Source organism: Psammomys obesus, unplaced genomic scaffold, assembly GCF_907164565.1.
Source record: "Psammomys obesus unplaced genomic scaffold, mPsaObe1.curated_primary_1811, whole genome shotgun sequence".
Lineage (NCBI taxonomy): Eukaryota > Metazoa > Chordata > Mammalia > Rodentia > Muridae > Psammomys > Psammomys obesus.
In genome coordinates this window covers 8,746,227-8,770,251 of record NW_026589137.1, presented here as the reverse complement: position 1 = coordinate 8,770,251, position 24,025 = coordinate 8,746,227, and the positions used below count along the sequence as shown (strand labels likewise).

The 24,025-nt window shown below is 40.6% G+C and overlaps 1 protein-coding gene across 1 annotated transcript in view; it reads right to left on the bottom strand.

Annotated features, from left to right (window-relative positions):
• Trpc5 (transient receptor potential cation channel subfamily C member 5) overlaps positions 1-24,025 on the bottom strand; it is a 375,446-nt gene that overhangs the window by 44,042 nt on the left and 307,379 nt on the right. The window contains exons 4-6 of the mRNA XM_055604931.1: positions 9,918-10,254; positions 6,870-7,009; positions 2,550-2,872 (exon numbers count right to left, since the gene is read on the bottom strand). Coding sequence (XP_055460906.1) covers positions 2,550-2,872; positions 6,870-7,009; positions 9,918-10,254 — 800 coding nt within the window. The remainder of the gene's footprint in view (positions 1-2,549; positions 2,873-6,869; positions 7,010-9,917; positions 10,255-24,025) is intronic.

Here is a 24,025-nt window from a genome sequence, read left to right as displayed (position 1 = left end):
GAAGAGAGATGGGTGATGGTCTGGTTGAGGTGAAGAGGGCTGCCATGGGCAATGTAATGAGCCAACGTGTCTCACTCCAACATGTTCATTGGAGAGATCACTTGAATGAAAAGAGGAAGCATGTTTGGAGAGAACATACATGGGAAGACCTCCTTCTCTTTCTGGGATGGAGATTCACAGTGGAAGGACTCTGAGAACTTCCTTTGGGAAAGAGAACTTTCTCATTTTATCACAATATTTCTGAAACACATCTTACCTCAGACTCTATTTTCATGCCGGTTACCAGTCCATTGAATGGTGGAATTTAAATAACTTACTTTAGGGAATACAGCTAGAGGCAAGTCATGTAGGGAAGAGAGAAAGCCTTGAGTTTTCCTGAGTACAATTGATTAAGTTTAAAATCCCTTTGTAAAACTGAGTATAATGGTGAAAATCTGTAATCCTAGGACTTGGGAGGTAGAGATGGAAGGATCAGGAAATCAAGGTCAGCCTCAGCTATACAGGGATTTCAAAAGCCATGCCAGAATAATATGAGACCTTGTCCTCAAATGACAGCAATAGCAACAACAACCAGAACAAAACACCCTTGGCCTCTAGCCATTTCTTGTTTTTAAGGCAGAGTGTTGCTGTGTAATCTAGGTTAGCTTCAAACTTGCAATCTCTCTGCCCCTTCATAGGAGGGCTGAGATTCCAGCACTTGACCTGGCCATGCTTACTAAAGATTTTTCTAGAATGTCTAAGTCCAGTGAACTGACTTATAGAATTAAGGAAAAATAACTCATTGGAAGGGGTCAGCAAAATATCTCAGTGAGTAAAAGTGCTTGTTACCAAGCCTGATGGGCTTGAGTTTGATTTCCAGACTTACATAGTAGAAAGAGAGAATCAATGTCTAGAAGTGTGCAGTGTCATGTATATGATCTCTCTCTCTCTCTCACACACACACACACAAAGAAATACATGTTCAAAAAATCTAAAAGTTCTGACATCTGTAGGAACATGAATGTATGTAAAGGGTATTAATGTTAAGCAAAATAAGCCAGCCATACAAAAACTGCATGATCCAACCCATGTATGGAATGTAAAAGCATTGATATTGTGGAAGTACAGAGAAGAATGGTAGTTTTGGGAGGGTGAGGATGAACAGAAAGTGGGAGAGATGGGAGAAGTTGGTCAGTGAAAACAATGCTGCAGTTGGATGGGAGCAAGAAGTTCTGGTGATCTCTTATACAATAAGGAGAGTCCAGATAAGAATAGCACATTGTATGGTTCAAACTGGCTAGAAGAGATCCTTCTTGTTCCACCACAAAGGAATGAGAAATAACTGAGGTGATAAGGATGCTAATTACCCAGATTTGATCATTGTATAGTGTATGCATATATCTAAACTTCACATTGTACCTCCAAGATTTGTATAATTTTATATATCCAATCATTTGTTAAAAAACAAAAATGTAAAAGATGAATTCTTCGTTTAAGGACTAAATTCTTAATTTAAAGAATCATGAATAAGTTTTGGGTCTCCAGAATGGGTACTGAGATGGACAAAGTGAAGGACAGTGAAGCTCCTAACCTAAGAAAATTGTCTACCTTCCTTCCTTCCTTCCTTCCTTCCTTCCTTCCTTCCTTCCTTCCTTCCTTCCTTCCTTCCTTCTTTCCTTCCTTCCTTCCTTCCTCCCTCTTTCCCCTCCCTCCCTTTCTTCCTTTCTTTCTACATCTCTCCCTTCCTTTTTCCTTTCTGCTTTGGCTCCTTTTAGATAGAGATCTCACTGTGTAGCCAAGGCTATTATCAAACTCATGAACCTTTTGCCTTAGCCTACCGAGTGGTGGGATAATAGGCAGGTATCACAAGATCTCTCTGCTTCCTTTCTTTCTCTTTTCTATTTTTCACTATCATTCTAAAGCCCTTCAGGGGAGTGGTGGTGAAAAAATTCCAAAGAAGCAGGTCTTCACAGTAGGAAGGGAAAGCACAGAAGTTACCTGCCCAGAGGCTGTGGTCTTCTGGGACAAAGGACCATGAACAGCCTTCTATACTCAAAATGGAGTGGTGACATTTCCAGCCAATCCTTAAATTTGTTTAGTAGGCAGGTTGACCATAATCTTGCCTCAAGCCTGTCTTACTCTATCTTAGTGTATGCATGTTAAAGAGAGTGCATTAAGATACTTTTGTCTCCTTTGTGATTTAAGTTTGACTTACAGTCATTAACTTACCTTTCTGGCCACTAGTTCCTAGGACTAGCTTGTGCTTTCACATCCTCTGTGGCTGCCACTCTTTTGAATATTGTAAAAAGTACTCAGAACTACCCTTTAAAAAAATGGAGCCACTGCAAGGCTCTCTCTGTATCTCTGTTTCTGTTAAATCTGTTTTTCTTCTCCTGCTATTCTTCTAGTACTGTGTTGAAAGAAGGACTTTCTGCCATCCCAAACCCTTTAGTTAGATCTGCAGAGAGCTCTGCTTTTCCCATGAAGGGATATGTGTGAAGCTGTACATGGAAAATACAGCAAAAAGGAAGACAGGAAGAAAGCAAAAGAAAGAGAGATGCTCGTCTTACGTGGAGAAGGCGTTGTTCTGTTTCTCACACCGGATCCCCTTGCAGTTGTTGGGTTCATCGATGGCTCTTGTCTCATAGTAAAAGTAAAGCTGGTTGAGTCCGTTGGCAAAAGCCAGCAGCACTAGGCAGTAGATAAAGAGGAACTTGAGTATATCGAGAAGCATGCGTCCCAGAGAGATCTGCAGAGGTCCTAAGTGGGAGTTGGCTGTGAACAAGGATATGAGACGCAGGGAACTTAAAATGTTGGATATTGCGAAGAGCGCTTCAGCGATCAGAGTCGGGTGCCACATTTCCCATTCTTCCCTTGGACGAGAACCGTTGTACTGGAACAAACAAACAAACAAACAAGAAGTGCACAATATGAGAAGGACAGTGAATATGTCCCCTTTGTACCCTTCTGCTCACAAAGTAGGCACCCAGGACTCAGCTTATAAACTTCCCCGTGCATGGCACTATTGGTTGTCTTGCCCCATTCAGTCAGCACACAGTGCAAATAACTCTCTCCTTCCCACTGTTATCCAAATATATACCATGAAGATATACATAGCAGAAGGGATTTCAGAGCCCTCATCTGCGACAGCCACCTGTGGTTTATCAACAGACATTTTCTAGCTGCGTTTACCAATCTGAGTTTACCAGATTGCTCTTGGGTGTTTCTGAAAAGAAGCCATTGGGGTGCCTAAGGTAGCAAGGACCAAATTATTTCACTTCACAGTGAGATTTCCTCTCAGATCTATACCATGTCCCTGTCCTGCATTGGCCTGAAATACGTGGTCAGTTTGCAGTTCTTGAAGGACAACAGATAGATTCAGGGGAAGCTCAATGTTCATTCTCCAGGCTCGGCTGCCTCCAGTGTGACGCCGATGGAGAGTCCTCAGGGAGCCTTTCCCCAGAGCTCTGTGCTGCATTTTTAGCAGTTTGTAATGTATTCTACGCCATCGCAAATGGCATGTCAACCTTCCAGGTAGCAAATTTAGTACTTCTTCCCTTAGTGACATATGGATGTATTTTACTGTTTCTCTAACAACTCTCTGAGATAGAAAGGCCTTCCAGTGCAGATGAAGAACCGGGAAGCTGAAGGAGAGGGAAGAGCCACTATTTATGGAGTTGGCTGCCCATTTCCAGCCTTCCGAAGGCCTCTGTCACAGCCTCATCGAAAAGTGTGAGATGGTGAGGTCAGGACTCTTATTTGGAAATTGCCACTCAAAACGGCCTGTCACTTTTACCTTCACATTCAAAGAAGGATGACGTCATTCTCACTTTACACATGTTTCTGATTCTGTATTTATGTGCAAGAGTCTCAGCACCCCATACCAGAGAATAGTATGGAAATACAAGGAACTAACTGTTAACCATCCCAAGGACAAAAGTAGGTTTTGCCTGAAATACAATATGAAGCACCATTATTTTTCACTTTCATTTAAACATCACAGTTTCTGAGAAAATGCATTGCAGGCCAAATTAACCAATAAAACTGGTGGTGTTAAAATCACTTGTGTATATCCAACATTCTTCATTGTCAGGGGAATCAGAGAGACCATGTCACATGAATGCATCTCCTTCAGATGGGCCTTATGGTGGCTGATTAATTTTTTTGTAATCTTAACCAAATTTTCTACATCTTTCTTCAAAGAAAAATAAAAACAGTTTTTGAATCACTGTGGGCAAGTAGGTGGTGTGCCTGTCTTACAAATGGAGGAAATATTTTTGAAATACAGAGGGACTTGCTTAAAGGTCACACATGAATTTGATGGCAGAGCAGGAACTGAACCCCAGGTCCTTCTACATTAAGGCTGGCACTGTTCTCACGAAATGTCACACACATGAGGGTTGATCTCACAACACAGATGTTGCAAATGTTGGTACAAGTTTCGAGAGCTGTGTGAGAGATTGAGATTCTTTGGTGATAGGCGAACAAAACCTATGTTTAAAAATGAGAACTAATGACATGGCATATGTGCAGTCTAGAATTTATTTGATTTTTTTACTGTTTCTCCACCAGCAGAAGTCTGTTGCCCACAGCGTGGCAGATCTTGATGTACAGAATACTCTGAAGCATAGAAGACAATTCTCTTGGGATATTTCTAGTTTGCATCTTACACCTCTGGAAGAACACCTTAACAGATAGGGGGAAATAAGCTCAGAGTTCATCCAGCATGGATGTCAATAGGCATTTTTCTGTCAGTTGCCAGATAGTGCATATTTTTGGCTTTATCAGCTATAGGTCTCAGTCACAACTTAACACTCCCTTTGTAGGTAGCACTGAAGTGGCCAAAGACAGTGAATAGGCCAGTGGATGAGCCAAATTTGGTCCACAGACCAAAGCTTGATAACTTCTGATCCAATATTGTCAATTTTCAACTGTATTTCTTAGACTCTCAACATTTAATGGAGACATCTAATGACCACTGCAGGAGTCAAAGCGGAAGATTAGATGACACATTATTGATGCCAACTCAGCCCTCTGGGACATTTTATATCCTGTAGTTCCATGTAAGTTACCACTTAAATATATGTTTCCATGACTACAAAGCTTGAAAACCACTAATAGAGTTTAATTTGCTTGTTTATCAGAGGCAATATTGAGACTCTGAGAGGTGGAGGGATTGGCAGTTGGTGATCTAGCTCACAAGTGTGAGTATGGATTAAATTCGTGTATCCAGAAGCTAGGTTAGTGACGCTGGGAGATTAATGACATTTCTTACATTCTTTGAAACAGAATGCAGTTTGAAACCGGGCCTCACTTTTTTATTCAATGAGGTGAGAAATACATTCTGTAAACCCAAAAGTGAAATATGAACAGGAGTAGTCTAATGTGGGGACTTGATGATGGCAGGATGTTAAATGATCACCATATGCAGAAGGAACACTCTTGGGCTCCTTTCAAGAATGTTTCATGAATGCATTCAATATTCATGCTCATAATGCCCTTCTTTTGCAATAAAGGCTGAGAGCCTACGTAGTTTTAGTACTTTCTCTAATGAAAAGCCCTTATTCTAACAACAGGAGCCACGTTAACTATGAAAGGGTGCTGTAGTTTTATCACAATATTATTTGATGTATAGTTGGATAAATTGTACATGTTCAAAAATATTCATGCTCTCTATAACGCTCAAGGTCTTACAGTTTAAGCAATATGCATATTTGGTGTGTAAAAATAAACAAAATTGTTGGAGACTTGGGGGCCAGCCATCTTTCCCATTCTAAAAGTCCTCAATGTGAAATTTAATACCCAAAGCATGACTGACTAGACACCTTGGGGAATGAACTTTCAGCCAGCTCTCATGCAAAAAAACTCACATCACAACAGAAGGAGCATAGCCACACTTTCTATTAGTAAGCAGTAGACCTGACCTCTGACCTCTGTGGAGGGGTACCTGAAACTTTAATTCATATTTATTGTCTCATTTTGCTTGGAAAGGGTAATCTTACACGTGTTGTATCTCTGTGGATAAGAGAACCAGACTCAACCCATTCACAGGTCTCATTAAGAAATCAAAATTGTGCATATTTTATAATGATTTTCAGGGTAATTCAAGGTGCTTTTGTGTAGGGAGAGTATTAGTGTAGTGGGGCTTGCACAGGGCATGCATTTTTTGAACTGGTAGGGTGATGTGGCTTGAGCGATACTGAAAAATGTGGGCTTGTGACAGACTGAGTGATTATCCTGACAGAGAAATAATGAGGAAAACAGAGGTTCCTGTAGACCTACGTGTCCCATAGTTTCTGGGGTTGTGCTGCTTGTCACATGAAGAATGGGTTGGGGAAGCAGGGATGTCTGGCTTTGTGAAACAGTGACTCAGAAGGTGAAGTAGAGCAGATGCTACCTCTACTACAGACATCAGTTTGTTCTCTATGCCTCCACAGGGAGGAGGGGTCTCCACAGGCTAGAGAATAGGAAACTATTAATGAAGTAGAAAAGAACTGATTTTACTAAAGTGATAACAGATATGAGGACTTTTGGAGGTAAGGAATTGAGTGGATTTCCTGCCACCGCCCTGTATAAGTCTCAGTGTGTCATCTTCTTCGGAGGAATGTTAGAGGCTTGAATGTTTACACACTGAAAACTGAAGACACCTCTACCCCGACAGTCCAAGAAACTTAAGGACTCCTCTGAAAAAAATATTCCATTCTCCATCTGATTTGCTGAAGTCGACACTACTTCCTGGCTATTGAATGGGTCTCTGGAATGTTTTTTCATGTGGATGGGACACTTAACTGATTTTTCTCATAAACTCTTCTTGCTCTGGGTACAAAAGTTTATCAACATAACCCAACCAAACTAACTGGGGAAGAAAAACACTAGGCATTCCATTTTACCTTAACATAGGCCACAATCTTCAAAGAAATAGTTGCCAGGTAGAGGGAGTTCATTGCAAAATCCATTAAGTTCCACCAATCGTGGATGTATTCGGTAAATCCTCCATCCCACATCTCCTTTATCTCCCCCCAAATGAAACCTGAAAAATGGAGACCAAGAGTTTATTTCTTTATCAAGATAGTGTTGGGTATCACAACAAAAGTCCCCAAATGAGTAAAGATGATATTTCTGAATGAAGTGATGAATAAAGAGTCATAAATGATTTGTAAATGAACTCCCCTCAGCGGGTAAGACTCTTAAGAGTTGGAGATCACTTACCTTTCTTTCCTTGGTCACCCCATCTCCAGATCTTGAATTTGTCAAACCTAGTATGCTTTTCATTTTTCTGGACACTCCCACTTTTATTTTTCAAAAATTGCATACAAACTACTAGGTTTCATTATGACATTTTGAAACAAAAAAGCATAATTTGCTTTTGTTGTTCTCAACCACTTTTCTCATCCATTGCTCTTCTCCTTCCTTTAGCCTTCTACTCCTGGTAGCCCCTTTTTGGCTTTCATGTCACATATGTTCTATGTCCTCTTCCTCAATACCTCTTTTCTCCATCTCATGGTCTTCTTTCTATTTTTATGATGTATATTCACACTAACGCTCATATAAAAGCAATGATCTACATATAAGGGAACATGAAGTATATGTTTTTCGAAGTCTAGGTAACCTTGTTAAATATAATATTTTCTGGATTCACCAATTTTACTGTATATTTCACAATTTTATTATTCTTTACAACTGAATAACCTTCCATTGTGTCTTAATTATCCATTCATCTGTTTATGGACATCTAGGCACTTCCTTGTTATTGTCATAGTGCAGCAATAAACATAGAAGTGCAAGTATCTCTATGGTGGGATATAGGGTGTTTTGGTCACATGACCCAGGAATAGCATTGTTTTATGAGGAACGACCACATTGATTTTCAGATTGCATGCCGAAGCCTCCCACCAACAGTGAATGAGGTGCTATCCATCCCCCCCAACCCTGCATCACTACTTTCTGGATGACAGCGTTCTGACTAGGGTGTGATAAAATTGCAAAGTAGTTTTAATTTTCATTTACCAAATGGCTAAAATATTCATTGTCCACTTTGTCCTCCCCCCAACCCTTGGCACCTGAGACAGGGTTTCTCTGTGTAGTCTTGGCTGTCTTGGACTCCCTTTGTAGACCAGGCTGGCCTCAGACTCACAGAGAGCCAACTGCCTCTGCCTCCTGAGTGCTGGGATTTAAGGTGTGCGCCACCACAGCCAGCTAACTTTGTCCTTCTTAATTGGAGGCTGTTGTAATTTTATCTTGAACTTTAGCTTAGCTACTGCAGTATTAGGCACTGGATTCTACATTCTTCTCATTTTGGAGTGTAGTAAATTGACTTCATCAATATTATTCCATGGTCTTTACTTTACACTGAGTGCTAAGGAGAAAGACTCTCCATGGGTTTTGAGGTACTCACCAGGACCCACACTGCCAGACATAAGTGCTGAAGATAGGCATTGTGGCTCCAAATCATTTAGGGTCCCATTTTCTCTGTTCTTTTCTAAGTATATGTTTTTGTTTTCTTTCTGTGTGTGTGTGTGTGTGTGTGTGTGTGTGTGTGTGTAATTTTGCCTGTTGACAGAGATGCTTCATTAAAAGTTTGTGGCTGTGGTCAAGGGCATAACTTTCCAGACTTTAAACAGGGAACAGGACAGAAGCTTACCACAGAGGGGCTCTGAAAGACTCTACCTTGCAGGGTATCAAAGCAGATGTTGAGACTCAGAGCCCAACTTTGGGCAGAGTGCAGGGAATCTTATGAAAGAATGGGGAGATAGAAAGACCTGGAGGGGACAGGCGCTTCAGAAGGAGCTCAACAGAAAGAGCAACAGAACCAAAAAATCTGGGCACAGGTGTCTTTTCTGAGACTGATACTCCAACCAAAGACCATGTACGTATATATCCTAGAACCCCTGCACAGATGTAGCCCTTGGCAGCTCAGTAACCAAGTGGGTTTCCCTAGTAAGGAGAACAGGGACTGTCTCTGCCATGAACTCAGTGCTCAGTGACTGGCTCTTTGATCACCTACCCCTGAGGGGGGAGCAGCCTTGCTAGGCCACAGAGGAAGACAATGCAGCCAGTACTGATGAGACCTGATAGACTAGGATCAGATGGAAGGGGAGGAGGACCTCCCCTATCAGTGGACTGAGGGAGGGGCATGGGTGGAGAAGAGAAAGGGAGGGTGAGATTGAGAGGGGAGGTGGAAGGGAGCTACAGGGGGGATAAGAAAGGAATAAACTTTAATTAATAAAAATAATAAAAAATTATTGAAAAAAATAAACAGCACTTAAGGGTGATGTTAATTTCTAGACCCAGTGTAGGTCATAGGGTGTCTTTGATAAAATCCTAAGTAGTGCTCAAAAGGTTAGCTTGGGGTTCATAGTTTGGGTGTCAAAGACTTAGAAGATGGCATGTACTGGAGAGTTCAGTTTTATTTCATTATGCCTAGAGATCACAGGTGACCAACTTTTACCACCATCAGTGCCAATTTCCCAGTTTTTTTTTCTGCTGATTGTGGGATCAGTATCTAAATAGTACATGGCACCTGAACGGGTGCTGGGATTATATGAAGTAGAAACAAACACAAGAAATCAGCATCCTCCATGTGCTTCCTGGTTATGGGAAAGGGTGTTTTAAATAGAATGCTTGCCCTGTCTAGTTTACCTGAAGCCTATACTGACTGACACAAAGTTTTCTTTCCTAAACCCAGTAACAGCCATTTTTTTTCCACCCTAGAAGATGTTAGGTGAACAGATGCAAACTCAGAGAACATGCTTGGTTTACGAGAGCTCAAACATAATTGAGTGATCAGAGACTAAGGTAGAAGGAGCCACCTTTCTTAAATTCTCACCAAAGGTCTGCTGGAGGAGTTCTAGTTCAGAGCTATTCCGAGTACAGGTTCCTGTATTATTTTTAAGCAGGGCTAGAAGACAGCCTAGTCATTATAGCTCTGTTTCACTCACCTAGAACCCAGGGCAATATCATCCATTCCACAACAGTTGGGGGAGGTCCTTGTACATGGAGGTCTGTTCGGACAATATGCTGAGAAGCCAGGAGAAGCATGAAGAGGAAGGTCAAATAGGATGCTGTGTGGCATATGAACTTGATAAAGGGCTTCTTGATGAACAACCCAAGGTTGCTTCTGGGTGAGATCAGATAGGCTATGGACAGCATAGGGAACAAGAACCCAATGGTCATGCAGGTCAGAAGCTTGACTACCCAGTGTTTTCTCCGCCATCCAGGGAAGCCATCATACCACAGGGTGGCAAGCAGTTGTTGGCAGTTTGGCTGAGCGACAAACTGGGGAAAGAAAAGAACAAGTTAGGCCCCTAAGATGTTCAGGAAAAAGTCAGCGTTCATAATACTTCTAGCCAGTCTTCTCCACCAAGAGGCTAGTCTGTAACATATCCTCAGGAAATATTGAGAATCACTCAAAGCACATGAAAACAAAAAAATCTAGGTTCCCAGGTTCTTTCTGGATGGGCCGAGGCTCCCTTAAGGTCTGAAGGAATAGAGCCTGGACATCAGTTTTCTAAATTTTCCTGGGAATGTACATGCCTCTCGGCTGAGAATCATGAGAACTTTTATCTCAGACTGATTTATTTCTGCTCATTCCCTTAGCCTACACGGGGTCACCATCTAGTGTGCGGTTGGTTCTGGGAAAACACAAACTGCCAGAGAATCAACGGCCCATGGCTATGCTTTGAAATGGAAATTAGTTCCCTTTTTGATTTTGTTTTTTTCCCATTATGTTTTGAGTATCACTTGGCTGATTTGCAATAAATCAGGTCCTTACGTTGCTAGCTATTTAATACCCTTCCTTGCCTAGACATACAGCAAGAAAAATATGGAGGGAGGGCCAACACTGTAATATTGTATACTAGCCCTGCTGGGATTTGACTTAAGGCAATTGACGAAGTGTCAGTGATTAATAATTAAGGAATAATCAGCAATGCCAGTCACCTTCCAGCTGCTACTTCCTGGTAAGTGACTCAGTAGGGAGCTGAGCTGTCAACCATGATTTGAGATACTGCCTGTATCTGACTACTCAAGCTTCCGGGGGGAACAGATTAACATAGTTCTACCATGTAGCACACTAGTACAAAGAACAGAAAGCTCTTCCATCATTTACCCAACACCCAAGGCAAACTACCCCAGCTTTACCATTATATTTACAATGACCAGGAATTCTTAACCAAATTGTTCTTCTTGGGTAAAGCATATTTCTCAGCAGCCCTGGTTATGCAACTAAGTTCTCATTAATGGAACAGGAAGGGAAATGGTGTGTGACAGTCCCATGATTGGCCCATAGAAATTTGCAATGTGTGTTGCTCTGTGGCTTTACCCCATTTGTAGGGCTTTTTATGAGTACATGTCCCTGTCCCTTAGTATCTATGAGGAAGAGAACTATCCTACTGACCAAGTATATTTACCTTGAAACATTACATGTGTGAGGAAATTCTATTGCATTTAAGCCACCATATGCTTTTAGATTTAAAACAGATGACAATTACAAAACTGTGAGAAAAAAATCTCTATGCCTGAGAGATGGCTCAGTGTTTAAGAGCCTTGTTGCTCTTGCAGAGGACCCTGGTTCAGTTCCCAGATGACCCATATGTCAGCTCACAGCTTTTTGTGACCTTTTAGTTCTAAGGGATCTGATGCCTTTGTTTCACCTCTGTGGGCAAAGGCATACATGTGGCACACATACATACAATAAAGCCCAAAACCCTCTCACACACAAAATACACCAAAACATTTTCTAATTTACAAAATATTTTTATCCTCTGACCTCATTTCACTCAAATAAGTTGAAAATTTCTATTATGTATTCACAACTCCTTTCCACAAATCTATACACAAATCATCTAGATCCTTTATACTTTTCATCTTCAGCATCACAGACTATAGCACAGAAGTCCAATACTATACAGGGAAGTTAAAGGGTAAGGCTAAATATTTGGATGCAATGGAAAAAAAAAACTGAAAGTATTAAATCTAGTGAGATGCATAAAAAGATTGGGATTTTTTTAAATTACAGTTTATTATTCCTCTCCTTAGAAATTTACTCATCAGAGCAGATCAAGTCACCTTGGAATCTTTAGTCCTCCTTCTTTTTTTTTTTCTCCAGATTTGATGTAGGCCTTTGCAAGCCCTTTACGCTGACCTTCAATACCGTCTTTGTCCCTTTCCCCATTTTCTTCTCAAATAGACAATGCCTTGCAAGTCTGTGTTTAGGCTTTGTTCTGCTTGCATAATTAAAGGCAGCATGCCAAAGCCAGTAGTCTTGCTACCACTATAATGGTCTCTGAATCCAAACACAGTAATGACGTCTGGTATGGCCTGATGTGATTTGACAAAGTGTAGTCTGTCTTCAGCACTGTTGCTTTCACAGGATAAAGGACATTGATGGTTATTTGTTTCTTCTGAGGCAGGTGGTTGGTCAGGAATTTTCTGGTCTTCACAGTTACTGTGTTATTCCTGATGGTGGTCATCCTCAAACAGCCAAAGAAGAAATGGGGACTGCTTTTTGATGGCTAAAACTATCAATGTGCCAGGAAGGACCCCTCCAAAAGACAGTTTTACAACTGTGAAGTATGGGAGCTGGAAAAAGTATGGATAAGGCATTAAAGGGAACCCAAGTGAGGCTTTGTGGGTGGGGCAATACCTGAGTGGAATATGAAAGGTTATATAGGAGATGGTAAGATACAGAAGAAAGGGAATAGGAAGAAACAGCAAAAGCAGAGAGGATGACATAAATAAAGGCATGGACAGGGGTGAAGAAGGGCCAGGCTCATCTTGGGAGCAGTCTTACTGTGGCTGCAGCTTGCTCTGTGAGGCTGTAAATGATGAGTGATGAGGCTGGAAGGGAAGGAGGGAGGGAGAGGTTAAAAAGCACATCCAAACAACCTAATCTTGAGTTATCATAAATAATGCACACCAGTCTTAAGAGCAATGGGGAAACAGAAGAGTATAAGTAGGTGTGTGGACACACAGATGTGCATGTCTGCAAGTTTGTCTAACAGTTTGTAGAATAGGATATGGGTACCATATTCACTTGAAAGGTGATGCCAACGACAGCAGCATACATTTGTTGCTATTAGGTACAGCCGGAACGGACACCCAAGTCTGGCAGAGTCTATGGAGTAAACTCCCAAAACATCCATGAGTGGTATGGTCTGAGAAGCACAGAAAGCTGACTTTCTTCACACCTAGCTCGTGGACCTTGCCACACTGGTTGAAACACACATATCCCTCCCTGCTGTGGGAGAAACATTAAAGTTGTACTCACATATTTAGGGAGTGGTAGCATAAAAAACTATTGAAATATTGTTATCAGTTTCCAGTCAGCATATTGTGCTAGCTAGTTAAGGGACCTGCCTGTCAGTAAAGCCCAGAGATGATTGGAAAGTGCAGCTAACAGTAGTTTAGACTATAGTATTTTATAAACTGTATTGCTTCAACTCTTGGCTATGCTACTTACTGTTCTTTAATTTTGAACATTATTAAAATTTCAAGTTAATCAGTATGAAATTGCTTTTCATTTATTTGATCTGTTTTCTTCAAACAGTGTCTTCTAGTTTTCAGTTTACAGGTCTTATACTTCATTCATTAATTCTCTTGGTTAGCACTTGATAAATTTTGGTGCTATTTTCTTTCAAATTTAGTTTTGGATTCTATAGTGATAGTGTATAGAAACTATCGAGAGATAAAATTTGTAACAAATTTAGTTATCACACTAATGAGCTTTTAGACATGATTCATAAATTGAGACAACCTGTATTCCAAAAAAAAAAAAAGACGTAAAAGGCTTTTGTTGAAAAAATAAAAAATAAATAAATAAAGGCTTTCATTGGACAATCACATAACAACTGGTTGCATAACAACAGAGGGAGAAGAAAACTAAAAAAGAAAGAAAAAAGCTAATGGTTAACATCAAGTTACTTGTAGTTTTTTTTTGTGTGTGTGGTAAGGATCAAAGCGGAGAGAACTTCCTTATTATACTGAATCATGTAGACTGAATCACCTGTTTTCCAAAAATACCCACTTGCTTTGAGTATCATCTAGATCGTGAATGCGTTGGTTTAATTGTGTGAAAACGATTGTTTTGATTTGGTCTGGTCAGAACTCAGTTCAAAATAGTCTCCTCCACAGTTATTGTCTCCTGATTTTGCGTGTTGACATTGTATGTTGCTGTCTTACCCATTTCATTTACTAGAACTAAGTTTCTGCTGTTGGTTGTTCCTTAGCATTTTCTTTATACTGGATCATGTCGCCCATGAATAGAGTTTAAATTCTTCCTGTCTGAACTGAATGTTTAGTTGTTCTTCTCACTGAACCTAACTACTATCTCCAGTAAAGTGATGAATTGAAGTAGTGAGAGCGAACATATCTGTCTTAATTCAGGTTTTAGGGCAAAAGGCTTTTTACAGTTGCTTTAGTTTGCTTTTATCTGGTTGAGGACTTTCGCTTCTAATTATACTTTTCACATGTTTTGACCATGAAATACTGTTGGATCATGTCAAGTGCTTTTTCTGTGTCAACTGCCATGATCTGTTGGGTTTTCCTCTTCCCTCTGCTACTACATTACATTAATTGATTTTATGTTGAATTGCTTTCACATTTCTGCAATACATTCCATTCTGCTAGGTATGGAATCCTTTTTATGCGTTGTTGCATTCACATTGTTTTTGTTGTTTATTCTGTCATTTTCCCCAAATATGGTCTGCTTGAGGTAACCTAGATGTTAAACAACTGTTGCTTTTGTTTTTTAAAATGTCCTTGGAAAAGGGCTTGTCGATAGTGAGTCATGTGTCAGAAGACACGCCCTATGACAATTTTTTTTAAGTGACCTGACAGTCACATTCTGACAGGTCTCTAGGGATAGGTTTATTTGGAGTGATTCAAAACCATTCTTCTCACTCCAGTGGGTAGCAGGTGCTGACTTTTCACAGATACTGTGGCAACAGGGATTTGGCTTTCAATGTCTCTCTGTGGGCAGGGTAGAGGAGGATGGGAATAGGGCATGTTCAAATACTGCAAAACTTGTTATTCTTCCCAATATTCAGCTAGTTTTACTCAGATAAATTCAGCTCTGATTGTTGGAAGCTTTTGGCTGATTTTTAGAGTTTTGAGGGGGGAAAAAGCTGGTTTTAAGGGAATTCTCAAGGTCTTAGTGATATTTTGTAAGACTGGATTTTCAGAAGTCCCAACCATTCTGAAAGTGCTTTGTAATTTTTCAACTCGTCATGTGTGAAAACTGGAGGAAATGATACAGTTCTTCCCCAATTCTGCTGTTCCGAACATAAGAAGAAATAAACGAAACCCAATAAAACAAAGCAAAATGAAGCTTAAGGAGCATACGAGCTTCTGACTACCTTGCTGGATTTAGAACATGCATTATTCTTCATTAGATCCCCAATATTTTGCAAAATGCTTCACATTAAGATTGAGATTGAACACATATTTTAAAGTATTTTTATTATTCTTTAACAATTTCCATACACATACACAATGTATTTGGTTTTCATTTGTCGTCTATTCCTCCTCCACAGATTCCCCTCCCACCCTCATGTTCTTTGTTCTTTTTTTCCCCGCTCTCTCTTTTTAGTAACTCAGAGCCCAATTAGTGCTGCCTGAATGCCCATGGGTGTGAGGTCATCTGCTGGATCATGGGTAACGCATCAGGAGCCAAACTAATGAAGTGACTCCCCCTTTCCTGGTAGCCTTGAACTGCTAGGAACTCCTCAGGTAGTGGGGAGTGGGCACATCAGTTACTCCTCCATTTACACTGGAATGTTGAAGAGACAGATTTTGTGCAGGTCTTATGCAGGCAACCACAGCTTCTGTGAACTTGAGAATACTTTTTTTAAAAAAAATTATTAATTACACTTTATTCACATTGCATCCTCCCTGTAGCTCCCTTCCTCCTCCCCTCCCAGTGCCTCCCTCCCCCCTTCTCCAAGCATGCCCCTCCCCAAGTCCATTGATAGGGGAGGTCTTCCTCTCCTTCCTTCTGATCCTAGTCTATCAGGTCTCATCAGGACTGGCTGCATTGTCTTACTCTGTGGCCTGGCAAGGCTGCTCCCCCCTCAGAGGTAAGTGATCAAAGAGCAGGCCAATCAGTTCATGTCAGAGGCAGTTCCTGTTCCCATTACTAGGGAACCCTCTTGGACACTGAACTGCCCTGGGCTACGTCTGTGCAGGGGTTCTAGGTTATATGCATGAATGGTCCTTGTAAATGGGTGACTGAGTAAATATCTCCAGGCTGCCAAACCTATCATGGAACCCTCTTTCGAAAATCATCATTTCTTAGTATATGAAGGGAGCCATGCCAGCTAACCAAGATAATTCTCCAAAAACAAACAAACCAGCAAACAAACAAAAATAAACAAAACAAAACAAAAAAACCACCCCTAGGAAACCTCTTAGAAGAGATGCATTGCCATGAAATGAACTCTTGCAAAGTGCCAGATACCAGGATCTCCCATGACTCAGCTCATACCAACAGCAGATATCATATTGGTATCATGTTCATTTGACAGACGATGCTAAGGCATATTTGTTGGTAAGAGAGCCAGAGCTGATGCCCAAGTCTGGCCGAGTCTGTGGGGTGAATTCACAAATGCTGTTTTCTGACAGCCCCTGGGTTGTGTGGTTCTCAACCTTTCTAATGCTGTGGCCCTTAAATACCATGCCTACTGTTGTGACCCCTCACCATAAGATTTCTAGTAACTGTAGCTTCGTTACTGTTATCAATTGTAATGTAAATATATGATATGCAGGGCATCTGATGTATGATCCCATGTGAAAGGGTGATTGGACCCCAAAGGGTAGGTATCCATTGGTTGAGAAATAGTGCTTTAAGTGGAAAGATGTGGTTGTTTTTTATTTTATTGTGGTTGCTTTTATTATGCAAAGTTCTATCAGCAAGAGCTTATCCCTGTCTCAGAACACCAGCAATTTCCTTGGCTTTTCTTTCAGAATTCTGACTTTGTTTATGAAGGGAGAGCCATCTCCTTAGCCCATTACCAAGCCTGTCATGTATGACTCCTGTTTCTACAGTTGTCGAAATCATCAGTCTGCTTTACTAGCTCAGTTACCTGCTGACCTCACAACCCAACAGAATTTGATTTGCTTATTGCAAGGAGTGGATACGAGACTTTCAACATGTATTTACACACACTCCCATGCTCTGCTGACTAGTGCTTGAGGGAGGAACATGACCTGAGAGATTTGGGATGACTTCTAACCTGCAAGAGACTATTTACTATGAAACGATTAACAGGGCAACCACCTGTGTGCTTAGATTCTCCCACGAACTACACAGAGGGCAAACATGTTAGGTCCCAGATGGCTAGCTCTCATAAATGAATGTCACCCCCCTCTTCAAATTCAGGGATTATTTTGCCAAATGAAGGTTAGAGTTAAGCTCATGCATATTTTATCCCCCATTAGCATTTTGTAAGAGAATGGGCTAGAATGAAAGGCACTCATTCAATTTGAATCCATATAATGGCTTCAGGAAAACCTCACAGCTTTTTTCATGGGCACTAGACTTCCAGAATTTAGGATATGCAGGAGAGAGAGAGAGAGAGAGAGAGAGAGAGAGAGAGAGAGAGAGAGAGAAAGGAGGCATATCTATGCAGTATGAAAAGGAAACAGCATAGGATACCCAGAAGCAGGAAATATTGGTAGGCACTAAAGTCATGTAAAAGAAAAGCTGGAGAAAAATAATGACAAAAAAGTATGCTACTTCCTTCTGGAAGCCTTCCTTGATTTCTCCAGCCACAGATGACCTTTCCTTCCTCTGTTACGCCCCTATCACTTTACTTATTCCTACTGGTCCCCAAGTTATGCTATTCTCTGCAGAGCTCATGACTTGGCCTTTATATTAGACTGTTAAGCTACTGAGGGAGGAATACTTTCACTGATGCCATTTCCATCTCTACATGCGTTGTGGCACATATGCCATTTAACAGCATGAGGTGATGTCTCTCCTCTTCTCCCTGCTAAAATTTTGAGTCAAGTGATCAACAGTTTACAAGACTTTTTCCCTTGGCCACCCAGGCACATAACTCACATAGCACATGTCCCTTCCAAGTCCCCCAAGATCCAGATCCCCTTTTTCTTTTCATCTCAATTCTGTAGTCTCTCAAGGTGTTTCTGTAGCAGGAATCAGACTTGGCAGAGACAAAATGTGCATAGCATTTCCTGTGCTTCGGGTACCTTTAAAAGCACTGTATATGTACAGATGGTCCCTGGTTCATGATGCTTGGACTTTACATGTTACAAAAGCAATATGCATCTAATCTAAATGTTTCTGTCCAATGTAAACTTTTATTGCTGTGCATTTGAGGCCAGCCTGGGTTATATTTGTGTGGTGGTCTTCAACCCATGAGTTATGGCCCATTTGGGGATAAAGAATAATGGACCCTTTCACAGGGGTCATATATCAGGGATCCTGCATATCAGATATCTGTATTACAGTTCATGTCAGTAACAAGATTACAGTTATGAAGTAGCAACAGGAATAATTTTATGGTTGGGGGAGGGAGCCAGCACAACACGAAGAACTACATTAAAAGGTCACAGTGTCAGGAAGGTTGAGGACCACTGGATTTGTGACTTCCCTGCCAGCTAGGACCAAAGACTGAGACATTTCCTCACAGAACCAAAATAAAAGACTGAACAAAGTGAAAACCAGATACGATCTTTTTCTTTGGCTAGATGTATGCCATCTGAAGGTTTTTGGTAATAACGGGCAGTGGCAATAGCATAGCTCCTAGTCTGCCACAGGAGTGTGAAGCAAACAGTGATTCTCTGTAGCAGATGGGTTCTACACTACAATGTGCAACAGTTAAAATGTGAGATATTTGTAGTGTTCAGCATGACTCAGGAAGTTGGAAGCCCATTGAAAGTGAAGGTAAAGCTACGTTAAAGTAAAACCTGGGTAGTTGATACTACTATTGCAGCCAGTTACAGATTATGTAATGAAGGCTCAGAGGTCAAGTAACAATAATAGCTACAAATAACATTTCAGTGCCTACTGTGCACCGCACTGGAGCAAGCGCTTGCAGAAGAAGAAAAGTTAGAGACTGACTTCTCTGGGTCTTCACTTTCCACCATCTGAAGACGCAGTGAAAAGTGAGGGGGAATTTTCTTGGGGGAACAGAGGGCTTAGGGTCAGTGGGCTTTTGGGAAGTGAGCCAGAACAAGGCAGCAGCTCCAGAGCTTGCAGGGTCTCCATCAGGAAGAAACAACATCTCCTTAGCCCACTCTGTGGCCTACCACAGACCCTGGAAGAAGGCCAGAAAAGAAGGAAGAAAAAAAAGGAAAGAAGGAAGGAAGGAAGAAAGGAAGAAAGGAAGAACCAAATCTCTTTCTGGATTAAAAAAAAAAAAAATTGGTCCCACACTGAAACATCTCACTGGCTTTTTCCATAAGATTTTTATCTCAGTGATAATGTACAGAAATGCAATAAAAGATACTAGAAGAAGGCTGGAGAGATGGCTCAGAGGTTAAGAGCACTGGCTGCTCTTCCAGAGGTCCTGAGTTCAATTCCCAGCAACCACATGGTGGCTCACAACCATCTATAATGATACCTTGTGTCCTCTTCTGGTGTGAAGACACATGTGCAAGCAGAATACTCTATAAATAAATAAATAAATAAATAAATAAATAAATAAATAAATAAATAAATAAATAGATAGATAGATAGATAGATAAATAAATAGATAGATAGATAGATAAATAAATAGATAGATAGATAAATAAATAAATCTTTTCAAAAATTTAAAGGTTAATAAAAACAAAAAACAAAAAGGAAGATACTAGAAGAAAGTTTTTCTTGACATGTGTTGAACAGCAAGAAGTTTGTAAAGTATTGCAGTTGGCATTTCCTGATTCAACCTACAAAGGATATATAGACATAGATATAGATGATATAGATAGATATAGATATAATGTAGTACAAAGTCTGAACATGTATAAACTTTTTTCTTTTTATTCTTTAAGAATTCAGTCTAACAACTATTAAGTAGCACTTACATCGTATTTCAGTATTATTAGTGAACTGAAGATAATTTAAGGTATAAGCTATAATAAGCAAACACTATGGAACTTTCTTTAAAAGATAGTTTAAGAACAACAGTAATGTTTGAAAACCAGCTCAGCAGAAATTATCCAGAATACAATGACACTTCTTTGCGTTGTAGTTACCAATCAAGCTGGGTTCAAGAAAGCAATCAATGAAAATGCAAAGTGAGAAAAACCTTCTGGGCTGGTGATTCCCAACCTCCGTAAGGCTGTGACTCTTTCATACAGTTCATCATGTTGTGATGACTCTCAAGCACAAAATTGTTTTTGTTGCTACTTCCTAACTGTAATTAAATATTTGTGTTTTCTGACAGTTTTAGGTGACCCCTGTGAAAGGCTTGGCCAAGTCCATATGGTTCAAAACTCCCAAGTTGAGAATCACTGTTCTTTCCTCAACAGAGCAATGAGTTTGCACGGCTGTGTCTTCATTCAATACACCCTTTTACCACCACTAAGGAAGCAGACATCTGATACCAACAAAAACATTTAGAAGGAAATTTTGGAAGTGTTCCTTAACCTGTACACAGAGTCTTTTTTTTTTTTTAGGGCCTTTTATATTTATTCACCTAACTCACAAATTCATGTTTTTCATGGTAAATTTTATACCAAAAGGAGATGCCTTTTTATTCTGGCATTACTGTTATGTTTTCTTCAACACTGGCTGTGTTATGACCTTTAGCTTTTAGACTTGATTCTAAAGCTGAGCTGATAACTTAAAGGGAAAAATAGATGCAGGCCAAAAAACAACCAAACACTTCCAATGTCAACTTAGACCTGAGCACTACTAATGGGAATTAAATGGAGGAAGGTGGGGCTGGAAGCTTGAAACTACCTCCAACCACATATTTTGTTGTTGTTGTTTGAAAATAATTGAACCTTTTTTTTTTGTTTGAAAATAATTATACCCAGTGGTCAGTATTGGCTCAATGGGTCCCCAACAGATGCTCTAATTCTCTTGTGTTCGATATGCTTGATAGACTCTGAAAGAAATTAGAACAGTTGTATTATTCCCGATGACAGTGGTTCTCAACCTTCCTAATGCTGCAACCCTTTACTTGTGCTGATCCTCATGTTGTGTAGACCCCAACCATAAAATTATTTTCATTACTATTTCATAACTGTCATTTCACTATTGCTATGAAAGGTAACATAAGTATTTGATCTGTAAGATATTTGATATGTGACCCCAAAGGCATCATGACCCACAGTTGGAGAACAGCTGCCCAGTACAATGATTTCTTCTAGACATGAGATGACAGCAGAAGGTGAGGGTGCATTTCTTCCCTCTCTGAAAGGGCCTTCTGGGAGGAAGAGGAAAACTCTATTGCAAAGTTTCTCATCAGTGAAGGGGCGGGTGACATGGCACATGAAAGCAAGGGAAGAGGAGAGCCTCATGGTTGAGAAAAGCCATGTAAGAATTCATATTGGGGCACATGGTCAGGGTCAGGTCACCTGGGAATTGCTATCCAACTGGCTTAACTCAAGAAGTTGAAAGGGGACTTTGAAGAGTAAACATCCCAGAGCAGAGAGTGGTCAGACTAATACCACAGACCCAGCAGGGGGGCATGGAATCTGCTGAAAAGCAAAGTTCTAACTGATTGTGGTGGCATGTCTTACACAGCTGGTTGGTCTCTGAGGGCTGCCGTAGCCCCATGCTGGGAGGATGTGAGAGATGGAGTAGTGACAAGCCCTATTTCAGCCCCATTGCTGCCTCTCTCCCAGGACCAGATGTGTTTTGGAATTCTAAGTTGGTTAACTTTTAGATAAAAAAAAACATGGTAACTGTTTTTACCATAGGTCAGGCAATTCCCAGTGGAAAGATTTGCCCAGCTTAACATATGCAAATGCAGGATGCCCGGTTCAATACACATTTCAGATAAGTAAAAAATATTGCTCTGTAACAAATGCATTGAAAGTGCTCAATTTATAACTCTCCAAACCAGGTGTTCATCCCTATTATGCCAGCACTCAAATTAGACTGAGGCAGGAAGATTGCCAGGAGTTCAAAGCCAGGTTAGACTACTTATGAGCTTGAGGGTAGGTTGGGCTACAGACTCAGGCCTCATAGCAAGAAAAACTTAGTTAAAGTTACAGTAGTCTCAGTTATGAATTTTTACCTTTAGGATAGTGTGACAGCATATTTTGAATTGAAAATGTCTTTGTGGGGCAATCTCTATGTGGTCTGAAATTCTTTTTTACATTTAAAATTCTAAATTACTACAGTTTACTTACTTTGTATCCTAGCTGTAGCCCCCTCCCCTATTCCCTCCCAATCCCACCCTCCCTCTTTCATCTCTTCTCATGCCCCTTCCCCAGTCCACTGATAGGGGAGGTCCTCCTCCCCTTCCATCTGACCCTAGCTTATCAGGTTTCATTAGGACTGGCTGCAATGTCCTCCTCTGTGGTCTGGCAAGGCTGCACTCTTACAATGGTGCTGAACTGCAGCTGCCAGTGCACCCTATGGTCACAGCTAGAAGTGACAGCTCCTTTACAGTGTACTCTGTAGTTAAGCTGAAAAGTTTTTTACAATTTAGCTTTATTAAATGCAGCTTTGACTTATATTTTGAACTGGCCATGCATGGATTTATCAGTATTGATCCTCCTAAGGGGAGCAGTATCTCTACTGAACATTTAGTCTGAGCTGCCCTCTGAACTGTGGTGCAACTCAAAACAAGTCTTTGGGCTCCAGTCTTTATCTGTGTAACAGTGTGTTGCTTTCCTCATAGAGCTATTGCGACAATCATATGGATCATGGGTGGGAAGTACTTTGCAATGCTCTCAACACCAAGCCGATGGATAAGCAGGACTAAAGTATGCTTCTAATGATGATGTTGCAAAGTTAGGGGCATAGTCTTTGCATTATAATCAGATGGAGAGACCTGGGGTTCAAATGACAGCCACTCTGCAGGATGAATATGGGCAAGCTACTTAATGTTGCTGGCCTTTAGTTTCCCTATCTGCAAAATGAAGATTATTAAACAACCCATAACTTAGTGTCATTATGAGGGTTAAGCGAATTTACAGTATCCTAAATTGGCATGCTGTCAGACTCTTGTTGCCAGAATCTAATGCCTGCAGCAGAATACTAACATTGTAACAATCAGATTCCTGCCTCCCAGGATGGGATTCCTGGGGAGGGACAGAGCTAGGAGGAGTTCAGGAAACTTTCTAACTAATGACTGAAACAGAAAAGTAAAGTCACAAGGGCCCATTGTGTTTCTGTAGCTGAAGAGAGAATCAAATTATTTGGAACTCTGTAGGAATGATCATTTCTGCTGAGTATGGGGACCACTAGGGCCTTGATAGTTTGGTTTTAAAGAGATAAGGAAATATCCTAATTGATGTTGGTTTCCTTCCTTCTGGAGACCAGCCTTGTAGTGGACTTCTCCACCAATCTTAATCCTCCAGCCACAGTGGTGGGCTTTGAATAGTAGTGAATTACTGAGAACTTTACTATGGGATAGGTACTTTACAATTACTCATTCCTTTCATTCTTAAATTTTCCAGTCTTGACTCTGAGAGAATACATTATTTTGGTCATACTGATGAAGAAATTGTAACAGAAGCATGTGGCTTGTTTAAGTGGTAGAAGCTGGGTCTTTAAACCAAAGTCATCCTCATCACACTATTAATACTCTCACTTTGGGGTCTGACTGTAAGACGCTATGCACCAAATACAGTCTGTTATGATTGCTTTTTTTAAAAGTAAATTTTGGGGGAATAAAGCCATGCTTATTTCATTACGTGCTACATAATGTTGCTTTTGTGTTAGGGTGGCAGAGGTGAATAACACAAGAGAAAATATGGCCTACAACAGCAACAACAACAACAACAATCTTTTCTGGTCATGTGGTAATCAGCACACTACATCAGGCCCTGGTGTGTCAGTGTTGAGTGAGGGAAGCCAAACTCTGGTTTGGCCACATCTTACCCATATGTCCTTGGACAAATTCTTATACATTGTCATGACTCA